Source organism: Anastrepha ludens, chromosome 2 (genome assembly GCF_028408465.1).
Source record: "Anastrepha ludens isolate Willacy chromosome 2, idAnaLude1.1, whole genome shotgun sequence".
In the NCBI taxonomy this organism is placed as follows: Eukaryota; Metazoa; Arthropoda; class Insecta; order Diptera; family Tephritidae; genus Anastrepha; species Anastrepha ludens.
Window position 1 is genome coordinate 97,324,643 of NC_071498.1, and position 17,905 is coordinate 97,342,547.

The 17,905-nt window shown below is 34.7% G+C and overlaps 1 protein-coding gene across 1 annotated transcript; it reads right to left on the reverse strand.

The window, feature by feature from the left end:
- Positions 1-781: 781 nt before the first annotated feature.
- Positions 782-17,587, reverse strand: LOC128854848 (Fanconi anemia group D2 protein homolog). The gene is made up of 25 exons (XM_054089274.1): positions 17,386-17,587; positions 17,039-17,321; positions 16,693-16,978; positions 16,411-16,623; positions 16,014-16,155; positions 15,887-15,955; positions 15,664-15,830; positions 15,534-15,606; positions 15,277-15,446; positions 14,276-14,444; positions 14,046-14,209; positions 13,825-13,979; positions 13,554-13,755; positions 13,372-13,494; positions 12,885-13,164; positions 12,650-12,788; positions 11,740-11,956; positions 10,419-10,677; positions 10,125-10,305; positions 9,816-10,064; positions 9,068-9,287; positions 8,810-9,002; positions 5,640-5,789; positions 2,768-2,935; positions 782-2,648 (listed from the first exon to the last, which is right to left on the reverse strand). Exons 1-25 carry the CDS (start codon positions 17,488-17,490, stop codon positions 2,472-2,474), a joined length of 4,554 nt encoding a protein of 1,517 aa, XP_053945249.1. The 5' UTR covers positions 17,491-17,587; the 3' UTR covers positions 782-2,471.
- Between the last annotated feature and the right edge of the window lie 318 nt (positions 17,588-17,905).

Sequence of the window (17,905 nt, forward strand, 5' to 3'; positions counted from 1 at the left end):
GATCAAAAAAGTGTATATTAAACTTAGTTCGTGTGAACAGGGATCAAAAAAGTGTATATTAAACTTAAGGAGAATGTTGCCAAAACTAGCTGAATGCCGATGTATAGTTAAACTCGATAGAGCATCACCGAGTGGAAAAAATGTGTTAACGATCGAAACACGATATTTGATCAAATTAATCAATTTAAATTTTTTAGGTTTGGACAAATCTTCTCCGGGGAAGTTTATAGTTTAAGGAACTTCTCGGCAGAAAAATAAAATTCATAGAGAACTCTCGGGAGTATTTAAGAGTGGACCGTGTTCGTATGTAGTACTATATGTACGTATGAATGTATTAAACAGACCTGTTCTGCATTACGAATTCAAAGCAAAACGATTCAGCTTTTTCTATTCTTTGTGTTTTTTTTTTAATATTCGAGTAAACTCGAATATTTGTAGTTTCTTCATTTCAACGAATCACTGAATCGGAATAACGGCCAACAATAATTTCCATTTCAGGCAAATTTGTACGGAACATTTTTGAAATGATTTCAAAATTTTGGTAACCGCGATGTAGCGGTGTTGCTTCATTATAAAACTTTTTCATTAAACGTATCGCAGGCAATGTTTGCTTACAAGTTGGCCATACTTTCTAATGTAGCTAAAACATAGAGCGATTCATTTCGTTCTGGAAACGTATGATAGTAGATATTTGACAGCCGAATCTTTGGTTAGGAAAAGGTTGTATGTGATAAAAGAAGACCCACTTCGGCCAACTTGTAGAATAAAAATCAACTAGGAATTGTAAATTACCAGTTTTTTGTGGAATATATTAAGGTACTTTTCGTATGTAATTTGTGCGTTTTTTGTTGAACAAATTTAACTAACAAACATGTATACGAGTAATACAACTTATTGCGGAAAAAACATTAAAGTACGAGTACATGAACATAAGTCGACTTCATATATGTGTGTTATCACCGTCCAACGAAAACTTGTACCCGCGAGAAAATCCAAAAGAACCTGAATATAATCATGAAAAAAGTTGTTATAGTAATTATCGACTTTTATCGACTAATTATCGAACTTTAAAAGTTTTTAAATCGACTTTAAAGATAGCGCTGATTATTTAAAATAAGGTTATTCAAAGTTCGTTTAAATATTATATTTTTTAATGAAATATAAATATAATATAATATAAAATGAAATGTAAATAAAATAAAAGTTGACCGATTTAAAGAAAGCAAAGCTTATTGGAAACATAATTGAATACCAAACATGATTAACCACCCAGAACTATACTGACACCACATGGAGGCACTATTCCATGGAAGATAAAAGTTGAACACAAAACGAATTAAATGAAATTCTATGTATATTCTATTTTTACATTTGAGTTACGCGAAGAGGGGGCATTTTAAACTTACTCACGTAACTCTTTACTAGATAAATGCTCGAGAGCTGTAAATTTTCGATAGAATTGATAAATGGCAGAAATTATGTTTGACACGTATAAATAAAGAAAAGTTGTTTTCTAAAAGATATTCAGTTAGATAAATAATTTTGTGAAATAGCATTAAACATATTTTTTTTTTTTGAAAAGTAAATCGATCATTTGATAAAAATGCCTTTTATTAAATTAAAAAAATTGCTTTTGTTATAATCAAAGCCTTTTTTATTAGGTTTGCCGATTGTTTGCAGCTTGAAAAAACTTACGAAGTGTTGTTACTGGATTTGAAAATTACTTTGTGACGGTTTATAAACCGAATATATAGAATGTACCTGAAGTGGCTTGTATTATTGTTATCATGGCTGGATACAATGGATATACTGAATCTAAAATAATATTTTTGAGGACCCTGAGCCGTTTGTTTTATTGCCACGTCAGGACATTCACCGAATGCTTGTTATTTTTGTCTATCATATCTAAAAACATTTGGTTTCAAGTAAATTTTTCGTGAAAAAATCAATTATTCTAAAGTTAGTTATATTATTAAGGCGAAAACTCATTCAATAAGCTTTTATTTATTTAAATCCGTCAACTTTTACTTATTCTATTAATGTTTTCTTTTATTTATAATTTTTTTATGAAACCAATTTAAACAAAATTTAGGCGTGTTACGGCAAAACGCCTTTTGATGTATATTTTATTTCATATATTCTTTCGGATTTTCTCACGTGTACGAAATACAGTTTGATTTTGTCGGACGGTGTATTATTTTATTGTATTATATTATAATTATCCAGAAAAACACATAAACCATAACTTTTTAAAATGTTGTGTATGTAATGATGTGGAAAAGAAAAAAACTTCACTATAACCTTTTTGTGCACGCACGCACTTTTAAGGTACATATGTATGTACGTTGGCGTGTGTATGTGTAAAAAACTACAACGCAAAATAAATACTCTTCGCTGCTTTCGCGAAGAACTTGCTGGCGCGTAAGCTTAAGCTGCGAATATCAATCGAATTTCACAACAATGCAATCAAATTAAAAGCATTTACTACGGGATGACGATTTGCTGCGGTTAGTGGTATTGGTGGACTTTGTACTCTCCCTCGTGTTTGCAGCCTCATCTTCGTCTAATACTGTTTCGTCGGCGCTATCTTCGTCTTCTGGTATGTCCTCTTCACTGTCATGTTCGTTTGCGGCATTAACGCGGGCACTCTGTAAATGTTATTCATACATATTCATATATACATATATGTATTTTATTTAGGCGATTTTAATTGGTCGCTATGATGTTATTGCTTATCTGATTTTTTTACATTAATCGAAACTCTTACCTGTGACAAGATTTCATCGCCATGTATATCCTTATTTTTGAGATTGCCCATTGAAAATACCGATGAACACTTGTTCGCTGTCATAATAGCCTTTACTCGAAAAACTAATGTTTCGACAGTTTCTCGCAATGCTGGAATTTGCCCAATGATGGCTGTGTTCTGGAGTGCCTAAAATATGCATATTTTAGAAAGTAAGTATATGTACAAGAATTTAGTATTATGAATAGTTTTTGTTCGTCTATCACGGTTAGTTAGTGTACTCCTTTTTCCCCCTAATCTAGCCAATGTTTCTTGAGCCACCTTAAGATAGCCGTATTGGCAACGCTTCACTGTTTCACAAACCTTAGCATGGTTTGAGTAAAGCTGATACAACGATAACTACGTCAACAACAACAATAATAAGTAACAAACAATCGCAGATATTTGGATATTTCCATAAATTCTCGTTGAAAAACACGCATACCTTGATAATACATGGGCTGAAAACCCCCGGGCCAAACACATAGTTTTTTTGCATTCACCCCTTTTTCAATGAGTACTAACCTTAAAAATACAATGAGTACTAACCTTAAAAAAATAATATTCTATTCATTAGTTCGTGAGATATTGTGCTAAGAGTGACGCTACTTTTGTTGATGGGGAAAAATACCGGCTTGAAAAGTGTTAGAGAAAGAAACACCAATAGAACGATGTTTTGCTGACTTCTACCGTGGTCGTAGACACCGATTATGCCCAACGGAGTGGACGTCCAAATGAGGCGGTAACATCGAAAAAATCCACGAAATCGTTTTGAATGATTGCGTGAGTTAGCTGACATCTTAAAGATACCAAAAGAACGTATTGGCTTTATATTGCATGCGTATTTGACTATGAGAAAGCTCTATTCAAAGTGGGTGCCACGTTTGTTTACTGTTCACTAAAAACTTCTGCTTCCACCAGATTTGGCTCCCAGCGACTACTGGCTGTTCACTGACTTAAAAAAAGTGCTCGCCAGTAAGACATTTTGCATGAATGAAGAGGTTATCGCTGAAGCTGAGGCCTATTTTGAGGCAAAAGATAAATCGTTCAACAATGGAACGGAATCGTTCTGGAATGATTGCGTTGTTATTGATGGGAATTACGTTGATGAATAAAGCTAACTTTGAACAAAAAAAACGTGTTTTCTTTGTTAGAGTCGGGACCTTTCAACCCATGTGTTATACTACAGGGTGGCTGATGAAAGCCGCTACCAAAAAAAAATTTAATAACTTTTTTTCTTTTTAAGTTATCTGTTCCATTTTTGTTTTAATTTGCAGATTGATCTTTAAAATTTATTAAAATGGATAACTGGGACACGCAAACAAGAATTTGGATAGTCCGCGGCTATCACGCACTGGAGTCCGTAGTTTTGGTACAGAGAGAGTACAGGCGGATGTTTGGCGGCGATCCCCCGAGCAGATGGACCATAATGAGACTGGTGAATAATTGCTGAGCAAGGAACAGTCGCAAGAAGGCCTTATCATCGAAACCCACCAGTTCGGACGGAGGAAACGATCGCTGCTGTAGCTGCAGCTATACAAAGCAATCCAAGGGTTTCAACAAGAAGCTTATCTGCTCAACTTGGTGTCAGCCGACAGTCTTTGCAAACAATAATGCACAAAGATTTAGACTTATTTCCCTACAAAATTCAAATGGTTAACAAACTGAATGCAGCAGACTTGCCGATTCGCTTGGAATTTTGCCAGAAGATCGTGCAAATGGTGGAAGAAGATCAAAACATGTTAAACTGCCTTTTCATGTCTGATGAGGCCCATTTCGATTTAAACGGCAATGCGAACAAACAAAATTGTCGAAGATGGAGTACTTCTAACCCACAGATACTCCACGAGACGGAATTGCATCCTCTTCGCGTGACAGTGTGGTGTGCGGTTTCTTCACGCTGTATTGTCGGGCCTTATTTTTTTGAAGAAAATGGTCACACCGTTACGGTTACTGGAGACCGTTATTTGAAAATGCTTAAAGAATTTTTCTATCCAGAACTACGCAGAAAGAGAATTCCTTTCAACTCTGTGTGGTTTCAACAATATGGGGCAACGTCTCACATAGCCCAGACTGTTATGACAGAGTTGCGACGAAAATTTCCCAATAAACTGATTTCAAGAAACTCCGAATTTCGTTGGCCCCCCAGGTCGCCTGACCTTACTGCACCTGACTTTTTCCTGTGGGGTTTATGTAAACAAGAAGTTTATAAAACAAAGCCAACAAATTTGGATGAACTAAAACAATCCATTCGGGCAACAATTGCGGCTATTCCTGTCGCAACTCTCAAAGCAGCAATGAACAACTTTTTACTAAGATGCCGCACTTGTGTCAACGAGCATGGGGGGCATTTAAATTCAATTATTTTTAAAATTAGTTAAGCTACATTTCATAAAATTTAATGACCTTCAACTTGAAAAAAAAATAAATGAATTCCATACACTAAAAAAAAAGTTATTTGAGTTTCTTAATGTAGCAAAATTCATCAGCCACCCTGTACATTAACAAGCGCGAATTTCTTTAAATTTATTTGTTTTATCTGTGACACAAGATTGTGACTGAGAATAAATATTTTTACATTTCTTATATCCAACTCAAAAAGCGTACTTTATCTGTGACTGAAAATTACAAAACCTGATTTTATGATGACCTACTAAAATTATTTGTCTACTGTGTAAGGGAATGGGTGGTAATAATGATTAGTTTTTGTAACATATTTGCTTTTTAGTGGCTGAAAGACTCTTTTCTAAAACTACTTATATATATAGTCTTCTGAAACAACCCTTGGTTCTATTCAGTTCTGTTGAGTTTATCTAACCTAACCTAACTGAACTAAGTTAAACACTCTACTTACCTTGGAATGGCAGCATATATTATGTAGAAAACGTGTAACCGTTTGTAAACTTTTCAAAAATTCACTAACACGTCCTGGATCCTCACGTAATGTTTGATTAATTACCTCTAGACCATGCTGAAGAAGAAGCTTCAAATACACATGTGCGTGCTGCAAAGAGATGCATAGGATACAAATTAATATAACCAGTAAAAAACAACACTAAAAGTATTATATAAAATGAACAAAGATTTAATAAAAATAAGTGAGGAACAAACCATAATAAAATAACGAAAAAGATTGAATTTTCGAAAAATCAAATTGTTAATTTGCAAATACACACGTACATATATATAATATTAATTCGTCGTTTATACCCGTGTTGGTCTTAGGGTGTCTAGCCGAACCCCTCCTCCTATTTGTAGTGTAACTCTTATACAGTTTTATGCCACCTACGAGCGACAGAGGGTTTTTTATGAGGCATACAATTGGCTGCCGACAGCTATCAGAAAAATTTGTTTCTAACAATTGATGTTTCTTGCTCAAAGATTCCAAACAGTGTACTTCACCTCCAAATGTTAGTCGCGCACTAACCCATTCGGGCACGACGGTTGCTATTTCAATTAATTTGTGTACCTTTTGTGAAAATATTTGCTTTGGAAGTTGGACTTATTTCGTTTTATTGGTTTTGAAATTCTGCATAAATTTTTACCCTAGTAAGCGCTTGCACTTTGGATGTATGTAAATTATTTTTTATATATGAATATACATACAAGGTGGCACAAAATTAATCATCCAATTAAGTTTTTTTTTCGTTTTTTACTCAAATTTACTGTGTACTTTTACTTTGCATGTGATAAGTTATTATAAGTTGATTCGCATAAGATAAGTTTTATATATTCCATCGAAATTACAGTTTTTAAACCAGATCTTCCCTGGTAGGTTAGGTTAGGTTATGGTGGTAGTCGGTATGTACGACCAAGACCTTACAGGTTCGTTGTGATACCACTGTGCTACACCGGAACCTCATTTATTTTTCTTTGTGGAACCTACCAAGCGCAGTGTTGGACCCATCCCCATGCCAGACAGTTCTGTAAGAGAATTGAAAAAGTATTTACCTACACAACCTGCTCTGATTTTAGCTAAGGAGCCAAATGACCAAATAACCAATGACCGGTTATACAAGCCACGTCCTCCGAGATATCCTCTTATATATATTATATATATTAGGGCGGGTCGATTTAAAAATCGCTCATTGCTCTGTGAAAATCGTATTCTAGGGATCAAAATAAGAAACTTTGCCGAAGGAACCATACCTCTAAAACGAATTCGGATGTCCCCCAATTTGGGTCGAACGAAAAATTTGACCCATTTAGAGAGCTCCAATCGAGTCCAAATGTATGACCGACCCCCACTAACTTTGGACGGCCGATCCACCCATGCCAGTGGCACACCCCTGGAACTCCCCTGGAACCCCCCTGGGGGGTTCCCCATACAATCATTTCAAAATATCACCATTTTTGGCCTTTACATGAGAAAAGAAACTAAAAAGTTCGACCCAAATTGGGGGGCATCAGAATTCGTTTTAGAGGTATGGTTCCTTCGGCAAAGTTTCTTATTTTGATCCCTAGAATATGATTTTCACAGAGCAATGGGCGATTTTTTTGCCTCCCCACAAATCGACCCGGCCTAATATATATATTGTATATATATATAATTGGCGCGTACACCCTTTTTGGGTGTTTAGCCGAGCTCCTCCTCCTATTTGTGGTGTGCGTCTTGATGTTGTTCCACAAATGGAGGGACCTTCAGTTTCAAGCCGACTCCGAACGGCAGATATTTTTATGAGGAGCTTTTTCGTGGCAGAAATACACTCGGAGGTTTGCCATTGCCTGCCGAGGGGCGACCGCTATTAGAAAAATGTTTTTCTAAATTTGGTGTTTCACCGAGATTCGAACCTACGTTCTCTCTGTGAATTCCGAATGGTAGTCACGCACCAACCCATTCGGCTACGGCTCTCTTGCCTTTTGTTTATTTCTTGTTTTTTTTTATTTGTTTTGTTTCTTGCTCATTTGCGGCCATAGCATCCTAGCTGTTACGCATGTACCTTCATATCTCCACGACCTATTGTTTTGCATTATTACTTCTTTTCCAATTTAATCTGCCTTTTCATTAATCGGTATACCAGAATGGCCCGGAGACCACATCTCTTGAGCATTTGGGAATTCAAACTCTAAGCACTTCGCGTGAATCAGAGCAATACGGTGATTGCTGGAAAAATTGCTTTTTAAGAGCTTGCAGGCTGTTTGGCTGTCCGAAAAGATAACAACTTTATCCGCGCGCACCTAATGAGCAATGTCTAATGTCTTTAACAATGCCCATAACTCTCCAAAGGTGCGTCATTCCATTTTAAAACCAAAACTTTATTTTTTGTTCTGATGCCAGAGTCCGCAGCCAACCGGACCAAGCATCAAAAACATCAAGACCATCAGCTAAATACTCATGCAATTTTTGCACAAAAGTAGCTAATTTCTGCTCTTAAACGAGTTTGATTTTGATTTTGATAAGTGACCAAATACTATACCGTTACCATGTTCGATTTCATTTTTTGTTTTTACTTTCGACTGTACTCCATAATTGTGATACTACTTATGAAAGTAAAAGCTTTTCTCTTCACTTACATATCTTCCAATAACCACTGAGTGCGATTTATGGAGTATAAGGTGCTATGTATAAAACTACGCCAAGTCTAGGTCCGCTAAGGATTCACAAAAGATCATATTAAACTTTCTTTCGTAAATTCGTACGTAATTCGGAAAAGTTAGCCAAAAGTAAATAAGTTCTATAACTAAATCGAGTTATGGAACGCTTGATTAACTTAATACAAATTTTTAAAATATAAATTCAGTTTCGTAATCACTGCCCTGAAACTGTTTCTAATGCAGCCGGGACTAGGATACCCGATGGACGTTAAGTGAGGGGCAAGAAGACTACAACTCATCATTCTAAACATTTGGATGTTATTTTAGCGTTACCAATATTTTTATGTGAACAAAGTTATATAATATAATATTTTGTTAAATTGAACGGAAGTAAAATATGAAAAATATAACAATATAAATAATACAGGTTTGAAAAAATTATAGTAAAATCGCGACAATTGCCAGCAGTTTGATTATTTTGAAACGTACCTTCATAAATAGTTGAAAATTTCGTGGCACATCTAATGACTTAACAATGTCAAGTAGTATATTAAACAAATCACAACTTTTGTCCCACATCTTCATTTTATCTCCTCTCTGTGTTGCGCTTTTATTTATTAATTCACACAGAAAATCAACCGTTGTTTCGCACATACCCCGAAAAAGTAATGGGAAATTCGCTCTAAAAATAATAATGAATTTTTTTTTTCATTCTTCGGATAAATAAAGATTGTTTGTGGTAATTACTTTTTAAAATTCGGAAACGATTTAAGTGCGCTGTCCTTGCTTTTAAGTTGCTTGCATTCATCCAGTAAAGTACGCAAAATGGTAGCCAATCGACGGAAATCGGAATTCTTGAGGAAATCTTTTACTAGTATATTCAAATATATATTGCAAGTGGCGCCCTTTTCTGCCAGTCCTTCGTAACTGAACCACTTTCTCTGCAAAAACTTTTTGCACAAACCACCTTAAAATATAGAAAATTTCCATGTTTTTAAATATTTAAAAAGGTTAACGCCATACGAGGGGCGGCCAAACGTTGCCCGAAGTTAATGGTAAAAAAAGGTTTGATTTTGTTTAAAGTTAGTGTTAAAATAATAGTAAGTAGTAGTATTGTGTATTTAGATTTTCTAGAAATGTTTCGTAGTATTTTCCCGTAAGATTGCCACCTTTTTCTTCATAACTGACTACTAACTAAGAACTCTTTTGGCCTCGTTTTTTTGTGTGACACTTCATAGACTCGTACTTGAACTCTCTCTCTCTCTCTCTCTCTCTCTATAAGTGGTTTAACTGTTTAACTATTTATTCGGCGATACTTCACAGGTTAATAAATCCATTTAACTGGAACTAAGTATTAATATGTGTTGTGTGTTGTTGTATTGAATCGCTAAATAACGCTAAGCAATAACAAACTCTTCCTTCCCCTCTCCAAAACCTTCAATCTACGAACTTTTTAGCCTGACCTCGTATGTGCAAAGCGTGTTTGTATACTTACGTATTTCCTTTTCCTGTTTCTCAATCAACACCTTACGTTGCTCCAGGTTACTGCAGCTACTATTGGAGCTTTTGTTAGAAAAGCGCTTAAGTAGTTTTAGTAAATCAAGTAGATATACGGCAGTTTTCAAATCAACGATAGAAACTTCATACGTAAGCATTACGTCAAAAGCTGCAGCTGCCACATCTGCTATGGGCTTTTTACGCAAGCTTGATCTCTTGGTATTATCCAATAGTACAAGCAGCGAGTCTGCAGGAGATATTTAAATTGAAAACTTTTGTATACATAAATACATTGCAACGAAATTACCTGTCAAGAGTGTCTCAGTGTCGCTACCATCGCTGAATTGTGGCCAAGAGAAAAATACCGCCAACAAACGTAGACACATATTGAAACAAAGTTTGATGTAATTGAACTCAGGGGTGAAAAGATCACCATTGCTATACACATATTTTACGCTTTCCAATTGCGTGTTGATCTCTTTTGACAACTGAATGCAAATTCAATGTTGGCAATATTAATTTGACCAGAATTAGTTTAATCAAGTGCAAATGTAGTTCATTTTTGAAAGCACTACTTTTATGTAAAAGTACATTTGCTTACCTTTGACATTCTCTCCAGAATCGTTTGCAGAAACTTTGATAAGTCACACATGAAATATTCAGGTTTAGCGACATGTTGTAAAGGCTGCTCATTTTGAAACTTTTGTGCGGCGGTAATCGATTCTAATTTGGATATTAAGTCATTTAAAATAAAGCGAAATTCAAGCAAACCAATTCGTTTGCCCATATCATCGGATGGTAATGGATATTTCATGACTAACTCTTCACGCAGTATTAACATAATGTCGGAATCCATTTGCCTATAAATCAAATTGCAAAAAATATATAAATATCTTAAGGGGGGAGCCTGGTTTATAAGGTCAAAAAAATCAATTGTTTTTTTTTCGTTTTAAGCGATTCCTAATATATTTCAGAATATTCACACAAAGTTACAGAGCCTAATTCTCAATATTTCCGTAGATACAAAGCCAAAAGTAGGCGAGCGTTAGGTAGTTACGCTGTGACCGGACAGCTATAGTACAAACTTTATCTTCTTTTCTTGACTTTTCATTTCTTTGAATTGGCGTACATGAATGAAAAAAACTAATGAACCTTTTGAAATGAATCATAGCTTGTTCCCTTCAGTATTAAATTCTGTTCTATTTGAACTAACAAAATAGATAAAAAAAAAACATGTTTCAAGATTTTTATACCAAGTTGAAGTGAATTTTTTTTTATAGAAATGCAATTTTTTCTTTAAAACCTCCAAAAAGTTGAAATTTTGGAATTTCTCTCAGTTTTCTTAGTTCAGCTAGAATAAAAAATCATGATAATTAGAAATCCATTTGAATTTTTTGCTTTAGATAATAATTACGAGCTGTATCTTGTACGCCAGTTGGAAACTCCAGCGTTGCAGCGCTCTACTCATTTCTACATTAAACATTTTTTTCAACTTATTTTAACCAGTACAAGCATTTTTTATACTTTTTAAAGCATACTTTTTCGGCCGCGGTAGCCGAATGGGTTGGTGCGTGATTACCATTCGGAATTCACAGAGAGATCGTTGGTTCGAATCTCGGTGAAAGCAAAATTAATAAAAACTTTTTTCTAATAGCGGTCGCCCCTCGGCAGGCAATGGCAATCCTCCGAGTATATTTCTGCCATGAAAAAGACGCACACCACTAATAGGAGGAGCTCGGCCAAGCACCTAACAGAAGTGTATGCGTCAATTATTTTTTTTTTTTTTTTTTTAAGATAGAAAAAACTTTGCAGTGCTAAATTAATTTTTTCCTTAAAAAAAAAATCGGAAAGAGATGCAATTTTTAGACCTCATAACCCAGGCTCCCCCCTTAAGTAGGAAAACATATTTTAGTATATTTTACCTATATGTTTCTCGTGGCCCATAAAGAACATCAAATGCTTTCTTATTCTCTGTGCTTTTAGAGCGTCCAATGCTTGCCAACTTAGCGGTAGCGTTCCCATCATTTGTCACATCAGCTGCATGCGTGTCATTGAATATTAGGGACTCCGAATTTAAGCCTTTGTCGTTTTGCCCTTTCTGTTGTGCGTCTTTTGTTGATGGCATCAACTTTCCGCGTGCTGCGGAGCAAAGAGAAAGGAAATTGAAAAGAAAAAAAATCATATTAAAGTAATGAAAGATAATCCCAGAATTTTAATATTGCACTAAATATCAAATTTAGGCCAGAATCTTACGGCTACATTAAAATTGTAGTTATTAACAATATGGTGTAAATTATCCTGATATAATAGATTTAAGCCATGGTTGTCTGCACTTTGTAGAATGTGCTGTTTTGACTGGGTGGGGATGAGCAGGCATGGGTTAAATGCCAACTCCAAAAATTTCGTAAGAAAATTTATTCCGCGTCTAAATATGTACCTAAATTTTATACGCTAGATGCCAAGAGTAATTTGCTCTTCAGCTCAACAACTTAATATTAATAATAAGACAATAATATTAAAAGCGGTCGCGCTCGGCAGGTAATGACAAACCTCCAAGTGAGCTTCTGTCATTAAAAAGTTCGTTATAAAAATTATCCGCTATTCAGCGGTGACATAAAATTGCATCCTAAATGTGAGACAAAATTAAGAAGCACATCGCAAATATTAGAAAAAATTCAACCTAAAGACATGTCAAAGGAGTATGAGATATACTATTATAAAATTAATGAAATTGACGAGGTGAGAATTCCGTGTCAACGGGACTCTGTAGTTCGAGTGTAGTTATGTACACTCACTTGTATATGAAACGTATTCAATTTCAAAGATACTAACCCTCAGCGCTTTCACTGGAAACTGCTGAATTTGATGTTATAAATTGAGCCTGAGGAGGTATATAATCTGCTGGCGCTTTATCCAACAATAACCGCACTTTGTCTTCTGTGGCTATGAGCTCGCTCAAACGATGTAAAACCTACAATTTGAGAAAAGTTTGAGCCATTTAAATATGCATAATTCGTTTTGTTGTTAGTGAAACTGTTTTTTTACTATCTGAGATATATGTACATGCCTTGCGACGTATCATTTCTTCGTGTTGAGTTGAAAATGAACTGACAGTCTCGCGCATCCAATTCACACAATGAAAATATATATCCAAAATCCGTTTTTGCAGTTGTTCATCGTAATCGTAAAATATTGAATCTGTATTGGATTCGTCGAAAAACGATGGCAATATTATAGCGCAACCAAGTAAGGCATTTATTTGTTCCAAACTGCCTTGATAACGTTGCAGATGAAGAGAACGCACTAAATTGAATAACGGAGCAAGCACTAGGATCGAGGATGAAGAGCTAAAATTTGCAAATCGAAAATATAAAATTTTAATTTGTGTTTATCGCAGGATTAGATCACTGAAACAACTGTTCGTGGTCTCTTACTCGGGTAAAAGTAGAGTCATTTCAGTACATTGAACGGAACATACATTATGTTAATTTAACGTATGATTAGTTATAATTAAGGCTTTTTAAAAACAACTTTTTAAGCAAAATTGTACATACACAGAACCCGGCTTCAATACCAATTCTGCTATATTAATTGCTATACTTGGTACTTCGCTTTCCTCAATATTCTCAGTGTCCTCAGCGGTATTAATACATTTCTGATATGATAAGTTAATTCCACTAGAATTAAATGTATAGTACAATCACAGTTATCGGCGGACATATATATAAGAACTCACAATGGTTTGGTAGGTGAATGTTCGGCCACAAAACTATTTTGGAAATAGAAGGTCATTACATCACATAACCAAATTAGGTATGGTTTGTCCAATTGTGTACAGGAATCACGTTCACTTGGCAGACACCTACAGGCGCACGCCAATTCATCATAAAATAGTGCTAAGGATTCGGGACAGTGTATAGCAGTTGATTCAACAAGCACTAAAAATATATATTTAAAAAATAATAACTGTGTTTTGGATCAAACTAACTGAGTGTTATTATACTCACTTACGAAGTTAGCTGCCATTTTACCGCGCCCGTCGGGTAGTGAACTAGCGTTGGAATATGAAACGTCGAAATCATCATGTTCTATAATAGTATCTTCAATTCGTGCCATACAATCGATTAGCTGAACACTGCCAATGATGCCTTGTTTCTTTACACTTGGCGGCAAATAACAGAACGTATCGTAAGGACTCAAGTATGTGAAACGTTTTAAATAAACTTACTGCAATGAATGATTTATTATTTGCTTTTTCAAAATCATATCTAGCTGATCCTGCAGCACAGTACACTCGGAAAGTGGTGGCGGAGGAAAGGCAATCGAACAGAGCAACTCCATGGCCAAACGAGTTTGTGTAAGTGTCAGTTCGCTTAAACGGTCTAATAAAGGCTTGGCAAAAAATTTACATCATATAGCAGAAAGGAAAATTGGATACCAGTATTTGTGTTTGTTTACCATTAATAGTGTGCCCCAATTCTGTATTTCAGCGCGATACTTGATTTGCAATTCTCTTAGTAATTCCAATGAGAGATTTGTAAAATTTCGTGAAGATTTGTCACACGTCAGCTGAAGTAATCTCCTTAGTATACCGCGTTGAATAGAATCACATATTTGAAATAAGATTCTGTAAGTAAATAAAATTAGCCACAAATGCGAAGAAATATAAACATATACATATGTATAGTGTATATACATCAGTGTTTAAAACAATAGGAACGCGACAAATTACCCAGTTTGTACTTTTTTATATGTTTTTCATTTTATTTCTGTTTTTAGTGAGGTATAGCGCATTATTCAACAAAAACCATATAACTCTAAGCGCCAAACTTTTTACAAAATTCAGAAAAACTTAACAAATTTAAAAACATTTTCATAAGAACCTTCAATTTTTTTCTATAGGAAAATTTTGCGTATGCAATTTTATATTTCACGCATTATTGGTATAACAAAGTGCAAGTTGACAGTGATTCAAAACTCTTTTTGACTCAAAACTCTATCAGTGCTACAACAACAAACAACCTTGATTTTTGACACGTTTTACTTTTCGCGGAGGTGTTGAGCATTTTATTTGCTTTATATGGAAGAAAATTCTCAACATCGTATGCAAAGCTAAAAATTCTCAAAAAGTAACGCAATTTTTTACAGACTTCAATCTTAATAATACACTAGTATAAAATAAGCTATAAAACTATGTACCCAGAATTTCCCTCAAGATTCTGATTAAAGAGTTTAATGACAATTTCTTTAAATTTGTTGAATATTGGTGAAATGTGTACAAAGTTCGGAGCTTTCAGTTACATGATTTTTGTTGTACCTATGTAAAAACATACAAAAAAATATAATTAAAAAAATTTTTTGAAACATGGAATTTCGTCAAGTTCCTATTTTTTAACACAAATGTATGTTTTATGCTAAGCTAATTCTATTCGACAATAATTTTGTTAAAGTTGGCTTACCCATACGACGCTTTAGCAAAGTCTGCTACAATTTTATTTTTTTCCCTGAGAAAATCATGCATCAATTCCATTAGGATAGATGTATGTTGTTCCAAAACAGCAGCATAGTTCGATTTCATTTCTATAAATATATCAGCCGCTATATGTTCAAGTTTTATGCGACGGCGTAGCTAAAAAAAAAAATAAAGAATATTCTTGTATATACATACCTATACTATAATCTATAGATTTAAAGTTAGAAATAGCATTTTACTTACGACGTTCTCAATATACATATAATTATCTTCTTTAATATGTATGAGAAGTAGAAGCATTATGAAATCTAAAGACCTGGAAAACGTTTTAGATATTTCGTAAATTCAAATCTACTAACTTTCCTAAATATACCTAAATTGGCTGCCCGGTAATGAAGATAAGATTTTTTGCCAAAAAGTATAGAACTTTTTAGAACGCACCAAGGCTTGTTCAATGCAATTAAAAAGCTGTATTTGCGTTTCCCGCTCCATAGGCGTATTCAATCGCCAAACCAATATTTGACGTATAGTGGTAACCAGCTGTAAATGTAATTAAAAAATTAATACATCATACATGGCCGATCCATCATATTTACCTCAATGACATCGTCATCAGTAGCCTCAGTTAAATATTTCAGCAGAAAGTTCACCATTAACGGCAAGGTCTGAATGATCAATATTAATGAACCAATTTATTGTATGTGGTAAAATAGATCGACTTACCGTATCGATAAACCCATCTTCCTTTATGTAGTCCAGTATAAGATGGCGAATCTGTTCGTGCATGTGTTTGCCTAAATTGAGCTTTGTCAACGACTGAATTGAGCTCACATGAAATAAATCTTTGCTCGAAGGCAAATTATCCCTACACAATAAAATAGAATATATAAGTAGTTGAAGAGTTAACTATTATATAGGAAGGTGATGAACATAATCTCATTAAGTCATAAAACCAAATGTTACTGAACGGCGGAAGATCCGAAATTGTAATCGGTTGTTTGAGAAGATAATTTATATATGAAAATATTTGCAAGGATCGATTAAAACAATTTCTTTCAGTCCTTGCATATCAATAAGATTCTGTTCATCAGACACAAAATATCTGGTACAAAACACGCACAAAAGCATTTGTACAAAATCATCATGTTTGCTTGCGTCCAATATGAACTCAGCATGAACTATAATATCTTGTTTAGAGGGTTCGCTGGCTTTTTTAAATATCTCCAAGATGCGTTCATATATTAGAGTACTATGAGATTGCGCCACATAACGTAGCTGTGCTACAAGTAGCGGTAGTAATGGAACTGTGCCTCCTGCAAGGAATATAGGTGTACTGAAAATATTAATATCAATAAAAAATGTTTCATTAATTGTGGGAAAAACTATGACATTCACTATTTACCTCTGCACAGCAGCATCTAATATCTTATTTAACAATACCTCGACCACTGCATCGCGTAAAAAGTCTATCATTAGAAAGTTTACAATCATACTCTCCTGTGACTGATATGTTGAATCATGGCCAGGCACACTGATTGTACAGCCACTTAACAGTTTCAAACTGTATTTACATTTCGGCGATAATGCCTCACTGAAGCCAGTTTTAAACATATCCACGTTTTCCTTACAATTCGAACATTTTAAAAATACTTCACGAAATTTACTGACAAACGAGATATGATCGCACGCTACCAAATATACATTTGTAATAAATTAATTGCTTCACTTTTACGTTCATTTATACATACATAATACAAAATTGTCAGCCTCATCCAACAGTACACCCGCTTTTATAAGTACAAGCTCAAAGTAACTCTTTGGTGGACGGCCACTGGTATTACGCGACTGTGTACGTCCTAGAGACGAGGCGATCATGCTACGCTGTGACAAGTAACGTTGAGTAGCCTCTTGTGACGCTGGAATATTCTCTTCGCTGCTACCACCAGGCTTCTCCAACATGCAAATATCAACTCCAACAGTTGCTGTTGTGGGTTGTGTTTTCTGGTGAATTGAGGCTAAATTCAAAGTGCGCTATCCCAACCAATGTTTTGTTTATTAAATGCATACAATTGCGAAATTCAATCAATAAACTTACTGCAAATTTAACCGATGCATTTTCATCAATTGAAGTCAAGCCTCTTTTATTTTCCTTACTCTCGGGCGCTTTTGCGTTTTTATTGAACTTGCGATTTTTATACATGTTGGAAATAAAATTGATAATTTATTGAAAATTTATATCTAAATACTGCCCGCGTAAATTCAATTGGATTTTGTCTACCACAGTGTTGTATTTTCCATTATACACAACATAACTAGGTGTCTTCACGGGAGGTTTTTCTTAAAATACAAACTCTCATTTTTACTATTATGCTAGATACTATTGTTGTTATTCTTATACCTACCGAGTGACAAAAGAATGTTGTAACTGCATAATACTGACAACAACGTTGTTTCTTTATTCCCATTGTTTAAGCAAAATTTCTTTAAAAAGTAATCAAACCAATCATGAAGTATTTTCTGGGAGTAGCAATTTAATTGCCGTCTCTTGTGAAAATACTGAATTGTTTGATCTGAAAAGCTTAAGCTCACTAGAATTATTACCATTTAAATTAAAA

Bases quoted from the DNA above. Each gene is read 5' to 3' on its own strand.
- LOC128854848 (XM_054089274.1), bottom strand. From the start codon at position 17,490: ATGTATAAAAATCGCAAGTTCAATAAAAACGCAAAAGCGCCCGAGAGT. The intron at 14,210-14,275 runs GTAAACAAACAC...TTTTTTGCCAAG, and splicing joins ATTGGGGCACACTATTAATG to CCTTTATTAGACCGTTTAAG. The intron at 13,756-13,824 runs GTGAGTATAATA...ATATATTTTTAG, and splicing joins AATGGCAGCTAACTTCGTAA to TGCTTGTTGAATCAACTGCT.